The sequence below is a fragment of the Sebastes umbrosus genome, chromosome 11 (assembly GCF_015220745.1).
Source record: "Sebastes umbrosus isolate fSebUmb1 chromosome 11, fSebUmb1.pri, whole genome shotgun sequence".
NCBI lineage: Eukaryota > Metazoa > Chordata > Actinopteri > Perciformes > Sebastidae > Sebastes > Sebastes umbrosus.
Genome location: NC_051279.1, coordinates 16,525,642 through 16,538,330, shown reverse-complemented (window position 1 = coordinate 16,538,330; position 12,689 = coordinate 16,525,642). Strand labels below are relative to the sequence as shown.

The following is a 12,689-nucleotide window of genomic DNA, read 5'->3' as shown; positions in this document are numbered from 1 at the left end:
GGATTATTCCAGAAAATAAACTCTGTGTCAACCACACATTTATGATACTTATACGTTTTGTTCAGCAAGATAATCTCCACAATGAACACCGCTTTTATGATTTTTGAAGTGTAAAGGCAATCTCCAGAAGTAAAAAGCTAACGTTAGGCTATAGACTAACTACACCACGGTCGCATGACTTCACGTCATAACCACTAAGCTAAAGTCGGCCTAGTGTTCGGCGTGATGACGTTTAGTAGTCTCATTTAGCCACTTGTTAGCAACACGTAAAAGCTTCAAAATTCACGAGTGTGATATATTTACTGACGTATTTTATGTTGTAGAACAAAATGTTAAAATCTCTTCAGCTTGTGTTAACCACAGACCATCTCACTAAAAAATACATTCAAACAACCTATTGACTTTGAGATGAGGGAACTGAAAGTGTAGAAATAATAACTCATTTCTGTGTTTAAGGACTCATTCCTGCATCACTCTCTACAGTATTTCCTAACTCAGTGATGCAATAGGTCAGATGGGGAAGCTGATGAAGTTTTGTGCAAATATTTCTGATGGAGCGGAGTGACAACCAGTTCCCCATCTAGCCAGAGGTGCTCTCTCTGTCTTTCAGGAGCAAATAGGCTGCAATAGTGTGCGGGGTGGATGTGTGAGGCAGGAGATGCTCAGTGACACACCCTGGCCTCTGATTAAAGGGCGTTAACATTATTTTTTAATATAAATTTAATAAAATTGATAAGTCTCATGTGGTCGACTCTGTCAGCATTGGCCTTGCAAAGTTCAGGGCTGATTTAAAACAGTAGATGGCATGTCGAGCCATTTTCTACCCATGAAATGCCAATTCTTTTATAAATTTGGTAAGAAATGTCAATGTTAACACCAGCATTGATGTGTTTCATCACAGTGCTGTCATATAATTTAGTTTACAGTTCGAAAAACATGTTTAACTGTGCAGTACCTTTGAACAAAACATAAAATATCGGTGTGTAATTAATTAATTGACACACCCAGAAAAACAAGAGACGACCTGCCTCTTTGTGTCTGTATGTCTGTAGAGAAATGTCTCTCTCTTCAGGTTGATGTTGTCACAGATTGACTACAAAGCAGCAGTACCTCTAAAATGTTTTCCTTTGTGTTTGAATAAATCCTCACAGGCTTTTATATATTTTTGAGCTTTTTGAAAAGATGTTGCATTAAATGTAGAAATCCAATTAAAATGTGAGAGATACAGTAGAAGTCTCTTCCTCTGTGTGCAAACTTTTCCTTTTTTTTTTTTTTTTTTTCCAGATTGTGTTTTCTTTACATATCTTTGAATAAAGCCATGACTAAAGAGAAAATGATGAGAGGTTCCAGCAGTAAGTGCAGTTTATCTGGATGTAGTCCTCTCTGTTCCTGGAACGGCTGAGATAATTATACCGAAGACAATTCCATGTAAATCTTCTAATAAACTGCCGAGGCTGTGACATCAAGCAGACGTGGTAACTTTATTTCTGTGTAATTTAAGCAGTTGACTAAGACTGAGACAGGGTATGATATGAAAAACCCTTGACTCAACAAAAACAGTTTATTCATAGCAGACATAGCTCTGAAGTGATAAGCATGATTATCATTCTGAGAAGCATACTGAAGAACATCCAGGCATCGTCCTTGCTTCATACTGTAGAGCTGTTTCTGCAGCACGCAACACAAAGGAAATATTAGTCATTGCGGCTGACCCTTCAGCAGACTCTGGCAGTGGAAAGATGTTATCAGGTTGTCAAAGACAACAAAATGTTGCTAACCAAGTTAAGAGGAAACAAATTAAAAGACTGTGAGTCAATGGGATGTGGTAAATATGACATATGACAAAAGCCACCAAGACAAGTCAAATGTACCTCCAGTCATGCTAGAGAAAAGCAACTTTCTACATGCAGTGATTTTTATTTTAATTTATCAGAAAGACATCAGGTAAACAATTCTTGTTGTGATGTTTTCTCTCTCTCACGTGGAACAACCACAGCACAACTTTATGTTTATTTAATTGCCAGTTTCCCACTAGGGGCAGCTATTTCACCCACAATTGTTCCTGTTTTAATTGCATGTGGTTTCTTTTTTTCTTTTTTTTCTAAGATACTTTTGCTGTTCTGGACGCTTAAAGTCCGTATAGAGACATTGTGTACATATTTTGACCATGAAAACAGTTTTCAGCTAAATTTGTTGCATTCAATTGTCTCAAGACTTTCAAGACAAACCGCAGACCTTTTTTTTTCCAGTGTGAGTAAGAGAGAGAGTGCTATGCAGCCATGTCTGTGTTTGTTTTTGCTCTCTGACCTCTCAGGGGAATTTCTACCCGGGACAAACACTTCTGTACAATTTCCGGACTCCCATCACCCACTACCACCAACTTTCATCCTGATATCTACTGTTTACGATGGGAGAGGAAAAGAGCTGTGGGCAGAGCAGCAAATGCAGGATAATCCTTCCAGTTTAAGCTGTGTCCTATAGAGAGAAAACTGTGGAAACTCATTAAATTACAGTCTGCACAGGGAGTTTTTCTCTGGGCTGATTTGGCTTCTCTTTTTTTTTCACGAGAACATGGTGGGAGGGATTGTGAAGAGGTTACAGTCAGAGTTTTAGACTGGAATCTGAGGCCACGACAACCCTTGACTCCAACTCAGTGTGAGATAACAAGGAATTTAAGGTCTTTAATATCTGTCTGTCGATAAGCAAACAATAACAAACATGGTGGGTGAGATGGACAGATTGAGGTGCCAAAGACAACTTTATCCAGATATTGACTTTTGTTTTGCAAAAATATTTAAAATCATAAACCATATTCATCCCTTTTCCCCCACTGTTTTACTAAAAGACTAAATCCTATAGCAATAAAAAAATGCAGGTTTAAAGGAGCACTCCACAGGCGATTGCCTCGCTTCCCAGCATTGGACGATTGATGGGCTGCCGATAGACACAAGGCACTCGGCACCTGATTGGACAAACGCTTTCCCAATCAGGGAAAACGGATAAATGGCTGAGATTGACGGTAAGTGGTTGGCAATGACTTGTTATGAAGTAAATGCAATGAAACGGGGAGAATGCGACATCTAGTGTCTGAATGTTACCAATGTTATCGATAGCACCTTTAACTTTTAATCACCTATGTGACAGGGTAACAATTATAGTTAGAATAATTATAAATAATGATAATTATAGTTAGACAAATTTAAGGAAAATTTAATTAGAGTATATGTATGGCTCAATAAGGATGCTGGTTAATAATGGCGAGTAAACCAATTCTTCTTTTGTTTTTTTACTTCTGTGATTATGAGTGTTGTACAGTATTGTTATACTACATGGTACAAGAGTTTGTCCACTACTTTAAAGTTAAAACTGCTTCACCAAATGAAAATCTGCTCAAAGATTATAGGTCAACCTCTTGAGAAATTCTATGAATCAGCCTATCATAATAACATATTAAGGCTGGCTAACACCATCGTCTCTGACCCCAACCATGTTTTGAACAGTGAATATGAATTGTTACCATCAAATCGGAGATACAGGATTCCACGATTTAATAAGGTTAGACTGAAGCACTCTTTTGTACACCAGTCAATCCTAAAACTAAATATAGAGCCTAATACCAGATCAAATGTACGTTGAAGGGCCCTGAATATCGTCTTCTGTGATTGTAATGTTTAAATGTACGTATCCTTGTTTCTTGTCTTTGTCTTTTTTTGTGATGTTGCAAATGGAGCTGCTGTGATGTGTAATGGCAATTTTCATATCTGCAGTTTAACACTGTACCTTTAGACAATCTCAGGGCCTCACATGTTCAATTTCGTCACCATAGGACAGTGACCTGACATTTTAGTTCTCTGTAACTGCAAACAACAGATTGCTGAAATACTTGTTATGTCTTGTGATGCTCTGTTGTCTGCTGTGTGCTGACGCATTGATACACTTTCTATCCTTCTCTTCTTTGCACTTATCTTCATGTTATGCTTTAAATGTATAAATACTGACTACTCTTTGTATTCGGGGCTCACTTGCCACAGTCCACAACAGGTGGCTGTGCTCGTGAGTCCATCTGCAGATGTTTTAGTTATTAATGTATGCCTTTTTATTAAATTCACTGAAAGACAAGTTGTTACGTTGGTTTGTGTCTTGTTTTAACAGAAACTGCCACCACAGATGCAAAACAAATTTCAGACCTGTCTGACAATAAAGAATTGTCGTTATCGTTTTTTATTTCCCAATAGATGATTATGGGCTTTAATGGCAGGGCGATGAGTGACGAGTTAACAGCCAGTCTGAATAATAAAAAAATAAAAAGATTGAACTAAGAATCATGTTCACACATGAACTCAGGAACAGCGACCTTTAACTAAAAGATCATAATTTCCCCATATAACTGCAGCAACACCCAGGATTTAAACGGATCACCTATGAGTCATGTTGAAAAAACTTTTTCCCTCCCTCCCTCTTCTCCTCTCTCTCTCTCCGCCTCATAACCCCCGAAACCCCACAACAACCATAAAAGCAGTTTGTGCGTGGTTCCTCTCTCACAGAGCGACAGCAGCGCAGCCTCTGCTGGACCAATTAGAGCGTGTTTTCCTGGACGGCCTCTGCGCACTGTGCCAGGACAGTCAGGATCAGGACAGCCAGCAGGACAAACAGATCAGGACAGACACTAGCAGGGTTTGCAATGGGGTCGACCGTGGCTTTAGTCTGCTCCACTGCATTTCTCTTGGTTTTACTTTGCTCTGCATCCGAAGGTTGGTCCTCTTGTTATATTCCCATTTCTCTTATTCTCATGTTAGATATTGTTGTGTTGCTTCTTGGCTGACTCCATTTTTGTTCGTCTGAGCTACTGTTAAGTGCGTTTATTTTGCATGTCCATTAATCCTGCAGCAAACAGACTTTAAATGACTTTTATATTAAAGCTGATGTCTCCAGTGGTGAAATGTAACTAAGTACTTATTTTCTTGAGTTCATCTTTCAGGTACTTATGCTTAACTTGAATGTTCTGACTACATTTCAAAGGCATGATGCTTTACTTATTGCTACTTATTTCATAAATATACTTTGCAAATTAAGATTTTGCAAATGAGGTAACAGACAAAACAAATAGTATGTAAATATCACAAAATCATAGCTTTACCCTAACCAGCCACAACATTAAAATCTATAATAATATGTTATGTAATATTTAATGATGCACTGACAGTATAATGAGTACTTACTTAGCCTGCTTTTATTATGTGAGTACATTTTTCTGATAACACTTCCAAACTTTACAACATTTTAAATGCAGGACTTTTACTTTAATGGAGTATTTTGACACTCTTGTATTGCTTACTACTACTTAAGTAAAGGAATACTTATTTAGAGCTACAACGATTAATTGATTAGTTGTCAACTATTAAATTAATCGCTAATATTTTTGATAATTGATTAATTGGTTTGAGTAATTGTTTAAAAATTATCTGATTCCAGCTTCTTAAAATGTGAATATTTTCTGTTTTCTTTACTCCGCTATGTCAATAAACTGAATATCTTTAAGTTGTGGAAAAAACAAGCCATTTGAGGATGTCATCTTGGGCTTTGGGAAACACTGATCCACATTTTTCAACATTTTCTGATATTTTATAGACCAAACTAATCGATTAATCGAGAAAATAATCAACAGATTAATTGACAATGAAAATAATTGTTAGTTGCAGCCCTATACACTGGCTGTCTCTCAGTATAATTTGTGCATTACGAGTTGCATAACTTTGTCTTTGGCTTTCTGCCCCTCTCTCTTTGTGTGTACAATTTTCCAGATGAGCGCAACTTTGAGCAGCGCGAGGTCACCTTTGACATTGACAAAATCATGCAAGGTGCGTGTTGTTCACATACTGGTGCAGTATCTCTGCAAGGACCAATTAGATTCTCAGATGTTCGGAGTGGCATTTGGCCAGCTCTCTCTACTTCGAGGGGCTATTTTAAGGGTCAGGACTTCAGTTTGAGAGATTGAGGTTTAAGGAGTACTGATTTTACAAAGCACGACATTCAGTTTGCTTGTCACGAGGAGTACTACTTAGCCTTTGAAGATGGCTGCGTAATGTCCTCTGCGGCTCTGGAGTGACATACTAAATCACGAGAGATCCCCTTTAAGTTTAGGTTAAGGATAACATTTTAGGTTATACATAACTATATATGTACAACAGGGCAGGTTCAAGTAAAGAACATATAAAACATAAGCATTTCTGTCTCTGGTGCCTTACTATGTGAAGACACTGTAGAAAACTGTTTTTTCTGTAAATCATTGTTTTAATGTGTCTTTCAGAGATGCAACAACCAGATGACTTCATGTTGCAGAAAGAGGTGGACTTAGCAGATCTCTTCGATCCCGCGGGTACTGTTCGTCTTCTTATACATATTGTTATAGTTTTGTTTTGACATAATTACATACCATAGTTGCATGTCCACTTCAAACATTTCTCATATTGGCTGCTCAGATTTGTCGGCCTTGCTTGCTTCAGTCTGGCCAGTAATGAATCGTCCTAACCATCGTCTTTTGTTCATTGTTTTCTCTGTTTTCATAGAGTTCACAGAGCAGGTTATCGTGTCTCCACCAGAACAGTTTGATACCCTGAGTGAGATAGGTAAGCATCTTCATCTATCTATCTATCTATCTATCTATTTATCTATCTACCTATCCTGTCTTACTCCCACAAATCCTGTACAATAAAGCAACAATTCTATAAAGAAAACACTTGAAAATTACTGTTTAATAATACACTCCTTATTCTATCAGACGACTCCAGACCAAGAATCTTGACACCTAGAGGACGTTCGTATCTATTTTCTTCTCATTCTTTCAAGTTTTCATATACTTCATGTGTATTACGTGCTGCTATAAAAGTATCAAATAACTGTATGAATCCCGTCTTTTTCTCTAAGGTCGACCAAGTTTTGGGCCTCGTTCCTTCGATGTTCCTCCCGAGTACGATCCCATTCAGTTCCCCGTCGGCCAACCGACCGAAAACAATCTCCAAGCCATCTGTCTCAATGCAGCCCATCGTCCCACTTACCCAGACTCTTTCTTTCCTGCCTCTGGTTATGGCCAGCAGAAGCGAAGGGCAAGTGCTGTCAACAATGCAGAGTCCTGGTTTAGAACATGCTGCAAAGGGAACCAGACGTGGGAGAGGGAAGTGACGCTGTGTTGCTTCACACAGGCGGTGAGTTTTCACAACTCCTACAGCCGATTCAGCAATTTCTTAGTCTGTATAAATATAAAATGATGACATGACATCCTGTATCTTTTTTCTCTAATTCTGCTCCTCTTTGTTAATCATGTTTTTACATCTCTTCACATTAGTCTCAACATAATTACTTTCTCAAGAAGCATGATGAAACACATAATGACATTATGCACTGTGGAGGTAGAATTTGATCCAAAACCAATATCATTTAAAGGTACAGTGTGTAGGTTTTGGTGGCATCTAGTGATGTGGTTGCAAATTGCAACCAACTGAGTACCCCTCCGCTCACTCCTCCCTTTCCAAGACTGCAATAATGTGCGTTGCCGAGTGCAAAACCGTGGTAACGCTGTTCGCCTTGCTCAGAGACCATCCTTACCATAATAACACTACTTTAGGAGCAACGGAACGGGTTGGCGGTATCACGGTTTTACGCTTGTAGAGAACTACAGTGACCTTCAGGTAACGTAATAACGTGAAAGGCTCTCTCTAGAGCCAGTGTTTGATTTGTCCGTTCTGGGCTACTGTAGAAACATGGCGGACTGCGTGAAGAGGACCCGCTCCCTATATAAATATTAAGAGCTAATTCTAAGATAACGAAAACACAACGATTCTTAGTTTGAGGTGATTATACACTAATGAAAACATAGTTATGAATATTATATTCGATTTCCGCTAACAGATCCCCAGAAATGTTACACACTGTTCCTTTAATGTTAAAAACCAAGATACATTTAATGTTATCCACTTAATAACTCATGTGGAGGAAGGCTCTCATAGACGTTATTTTATTACCAACTTTTGTAACTTTATATTGATATTAACTTCATTCCTGACGCTGTAATGTAGCAGGCCCATAGTGTCATATACTCAAACCACAGTCTTTTTTGTGCATGTTTTTGTATTACCCCGAACAGAAAAAAAGGGCACAAAACATTCTTCACATTGCTGAGATGATGGTATTTGCATTTTTGAAACAAAGTTGAAGGCCTTGGGCCCTTCCAGTTGATAAGTCCATTATGTGCAGCCAAGCCTGACATAACAGACAGGCCGTGGCATGAGCACCTGTGGAGCTGTCTGAAGTCAAGCAAAAACCTGTCTCACTTTTTAAGCATTATCTTAATCTTATCACCTTCCTCTTACCAAGTTTGTTTTTCAGTTTTGGTTAAGTGTGTCTTAAGATGCTCTACATAATTGTGTGTGGCCCATTCACTCAACCAACAGCCTCAGGCATGCAGACTTCATGTCTGTATTAAAGGATTTAATGCATATACTGTCTGTGTTATTGTTCTGTGCCTACTACAGTGGGAGCTGTCAGTCAACTCCTTCTGTGAGGAAGACACATCAATAAAGGATCGTCATTATCACTGCTGCAAACTGACTGCTGGCAGCGACAGGCTGAAGTGCTTCCATGACGACGCTCCAAACCCAAACTACGAGGCAACAGAGGGGCTGCCGAGGCCACCGCTTCTCTCTAAAACCAACTTCACCTTTGACCCCAACACTTGCCAGAGGTATGCATGGAAAGAAATAAAATGAACACCATGAAAAGGTTGATAGTGACAATCAAGTCAAGTTACTTTGATATTTAAAATCAATAAAATTCAAGAGTGATGATATGGGTTCTACGTTTCTCTTAGGCTCATCTAGCATTTGCAGATTTCAGCTTTCAATGTGTTGAACATCTGCTAATGCCTTAAAGAATATGTCTTGCAATATTCTGTATTTTTCTTATGGTCAATAAATCCTTCATTACAATGAACAGTGACACTGTAGTTTATTTTGAGTCAATCCCACATATATACTGGTGCTGTAAACACTCACTAGAGCACCAAATGGGTATTAATCCACCACTGAAAATAGTCCCCAACAAATGCACTATTTACCCCTCTTTGAATAACATTTTCTAAAAACTGCAGTGCCAAGCTATTTTAGGAAATTACCAAGCCTTCATTTAAAAATTAAGGATATACATCTTCAGTTGAGAGCGGGGACTGAAAGAGACAGGGTAGCGACATCAGACAGTATTCTGGTTCTTCAGTTACCAGTGAGACAATGAAATATGATCCAGGAACTCCAGCTTGAGTAACTGATCCATAAGTTTGAAGGCTTATCAAATGCCAAAACACATAAGACTTTACAATATTATGAAGAAGGATTTGACTGCTCTGGAAAGTTATGGCGGCAATCATTTTATATTGTACTCTTGCACGTAGTTCATTAGTGCCTTGCTGGATGATGCTGCATTGTAGACCAGCAAAAGTGGAGCTAGTTTCAACTGTTTCTTTGCTGGAAGACCCTGCATTGTTTTTGCTGGAGCCATCTGCATTGAAACCCAGCTGCATCAGTGGAGTAGTCCCATTCAGATGAATGATGGGGCCGCATTTTTTTAACACAGGTCTTGATGCAGTCTGCTTGGTTTTGGTCTTTTCATGGGATTTGATGACAATATGGCAAATGTAGCGCCAACCTTATCCTTAAAGACAAAGGAAAGAAAGTGATTTGAAGAAAATAGAGAACAACACATTGTAAAACACAATTTTTTTGTTTTACGGTAAATGTCAAAAGAAGGTCAGGTTTGGCTCTGACCTTATGCCTCGTACTTTACAGGACGAAGACGACTCTATACAGTGTCAGAGGAAACAGAAGAAAGAAGGAGAAGAAACAGATAACATCTGCTTCCAAGAAAGTTAGAATGCACTTTCCTCCCGGACGCCCCACCGCTGACAACATTGAAGCACTGTGTCGGGACCAGAAGCTACGCCCCGTCTTTAAAACCAACTGCATGCCAGGTGAAGGGTACATGTGGCTGGTTCGTCAGGCAAAGGCCATCAATCGTATAGAAAAGAGATACAAACAGTGCTGCAAAAAGGAGCAGGGTGTGCTCGACTGTGCTGATCTGAAGGTAAAGCAAAAAAAACTACAAACTCAAATATTTGAATTTAGTAATTTTTGATGCATTCTCATGTCCTTTTGTATTTTAGTGGCGTGGGGAGCTTAACAGGTATTGCGTGGACGCGATTGGTCAAGACCACTGTTGTCCGGGTGGCGCAAAGGAACAAGTCGACTGTTTCCAAACGATTTCTCCCGACCCGCATTACAATAGGACCTCCGACAAGGAAGAGCTCGCACTCCACAACCTCTGTGACACTCACAAGATGATCAAGAAGAAGTAAGAGCGTACTTCCTACATCTGTCCTTGGATCTGTTTTTCTGTCTGTGTTCTTCATCTTCTTCCTCTTTTATATTCTTTTTCTATTTGGCATTGGTACAGTTTCTCTTTTGTTCCTGTTTCTTTAGATGCTGTTTGTCATTTCTTCTGTCACAGAAAATAAATGAATATCAAGCAGCCTAATATGCTGAAATATCTCTTTATCTTGAAATGTGCTGACACCACTTATCTGCAGTGTATTCTGTGTAATGGATGTTATTAGGTCATGGATCTAAACACATGGTACACAATGTAAAGTTATAAACATACTAACAATATCACCGTGCTGTAGGTTCCCTGTTGGTTTTCCTCTGAAGAGCTTTGTGAACCAATGCTGCCCCATGTTTGAAATGTTCAGGGATCTTTGTTTTAATCAGAAGGTGAGTTTAAAAGGAAGTGAGTCCGTACAAAATCTAGCAGAACAAATCAAAGTTTGAGCTTAGAAAAATTGAAATGTAATATTTGAAAATGAAAGGAGCTATTAACCCACCATTCAGATTTTCTAATGCTATTTCTCATCTGTTTGTCATCTCGTTCTCTCCATGAAACCAGTTTGAGGAAATGTCAAAGATGTGTTTGACACATAAGACTGCTCCTCCAGCTGTCCACCGCTGTTGCCTCATGTCTTCACAAACGATGCAACAGTGTCTCACCAATATTCTCATGGATGCCATCACCAAGGCAACCACCGCCATACGCCAAAAGAAGAAGAAAAGGTGCCCTCTCTCCTAAACACTTGTGGCCTTTTGCTGCTGACCCTACTGGCACCGGGCCATTCAGGGAAACAGCAACCTAGCAGCAGGTGACCTCCGATCGCCGAACAGGAACAATTAGAGGTCTGTAAGAAAATGTGGACCAAATTGTAGCTTCTTCTACTGCCAGTGTTATTTGTATCTTTTCATCTGAGATCAGATGAGAAGCATTGTTATAACAAGGATACATTTATAAAGAAACAAAAATATTGTTAAATGCTTAGTTTGTAAAACAGACTTGTCTGTGTCACTGTACCACTGTTTTTATAGGCTGCTCTTTACATATTTGATTATGAATGCATTTTATTGATTCATTTGGAGCTGCGAGATCAGTTCTCTTCTTTGTATATGGTTTTGTGGTTAAGGTCATATATCTACAACAGTTCTAATAAAAACGTTTTTTAAATGTAACTGTAGTTTACTGTCTTCTTACATGCAATGTTGTTTGTTTAACCACAGTGTGCCTGGTACAATGAGATGACATTTAATAAAACCTCAAGATGATGAAGATTGTTTGGCAACTAAATGTAAATGTGTTGAACACAGATAAGTTAATAAAATATATTATGAAAGGGCATCTTTTAGGTGGATATTGAAAGACGTTTCAGTTTAACGGAAGTCAAACAAAATCACAGACTTTAATGTTGTATAACAAGTCATGATTTAGCTTATGTGTTCTGTTATACAGTATGTACATTTTCATTCATACTATACATTTTAATATTGTGTTCTTAACTTTTTAATCAGATTTCTAGGAAGCCTTTTAACATCTGCGTGGAGACACTAGATGACAATAATCCATCTTGCCAAACCTTGTCCATTCAACAGTTTCAACTTCTGATCAACAAAACCCTTTCTATTTAACCAGGCAAGTCAATTAAGAACAAATTCTTATTTACAATGCCAGCCTGGCAAAGGGCAAAGCCTCTTGAGGGAAGGAGGTAGAGGCTAAAAAGAAATATCTCAAATTAAAAAGACAGCTGGCATACACAACAAGGATTATATGACAAAAGCATTACATAAAAGACATGCAGACAGGCACACAAAGAACAGGCAGTACCAGACAGACAATACAACAACAGAACAAGAGAAGAATACGAAAGTAGTAAAGACAAACAATCACAACAAGGTTAACATGTAACCCCTATAAAACAAATTAAGTTATTTGTTTCGATGATATGTCATGTCATTAACAACATAACACATAAGACATGCTGCGTCTCACAGCAGCAACAGACAGTGAAGGTGATCTAGTGACAGTAAATTGACATCATACCAGCTACATTAATACAGTTTACATGTCTAGACTTCTGTAGAAAGTTACAGACAGTGAAAGTGATCTATTGACTGTATATGGACATCATACCAGCAAGACTTTACTACAGTTTCGAGGTCTATCTGTAGAATATGTTATGGAGATGAAAAAAAGTAAAGACTTATTTTTAAATCAACACGTCCTGCTTTCATTCCAAAATAAAAGCCCTTAAGCGTTTTTTCTATGGA

The 12,689-nt window shown here is 38.5% G+C and overlaps 1 protein-coding gene across 2 annotated transcripts; it reads left to right on the top strand.

Annotated features, from left to right (window-relative positions):
• Positions 1 to 4,179: 4,179 nt before the first annotated feature.
• LOC119497189 (extracellular matrix protein 1-like) lies at positions 4,180 to 11,597 on the top strand. 2 transcript variants are annotated; one of them, XM_037785125.1, is made up of 11 exons: positions 4,183 to 4,751; positions 5,802 to 5,858; positions 6,308 to 6,376; positions 6,567 to 6,626; positions 6,779 to 6,814; positions 6,925 to 7,202; positions 8,529 to 8,737; positions 9,834 to 10,128; positions 10,208 to 10,395; positions 10,727 to 10,814; positions 10,987 to 11,597. In XM_037785125.1, the coding sequence occupies exons 1-11, from the start codon at positions 4,682 to 4,684 to the stop codon at positions 11,164 to 11,166; spliced, it is 1,530 nt and encodes a 509-aa protein (XP_037641053.1). In that variant the 5' UTR covers positions 4,183 to 4,681; the 3' UTR covers positions 11,167 to 11,597. The 2 variants fall into 2 exon arrangements, with proteins under 2 accessions (XP_037641054.1, XP_037641053.1); XM_037785126.1 differs by lacking the exon at positions 5,802 to 5,858 and having other exon boundaries at positions 4,180 to 4,751.
• The last annotated feature ends 1,092 nt before the right edge of the window (positions 11,598 to 12,689 follow it).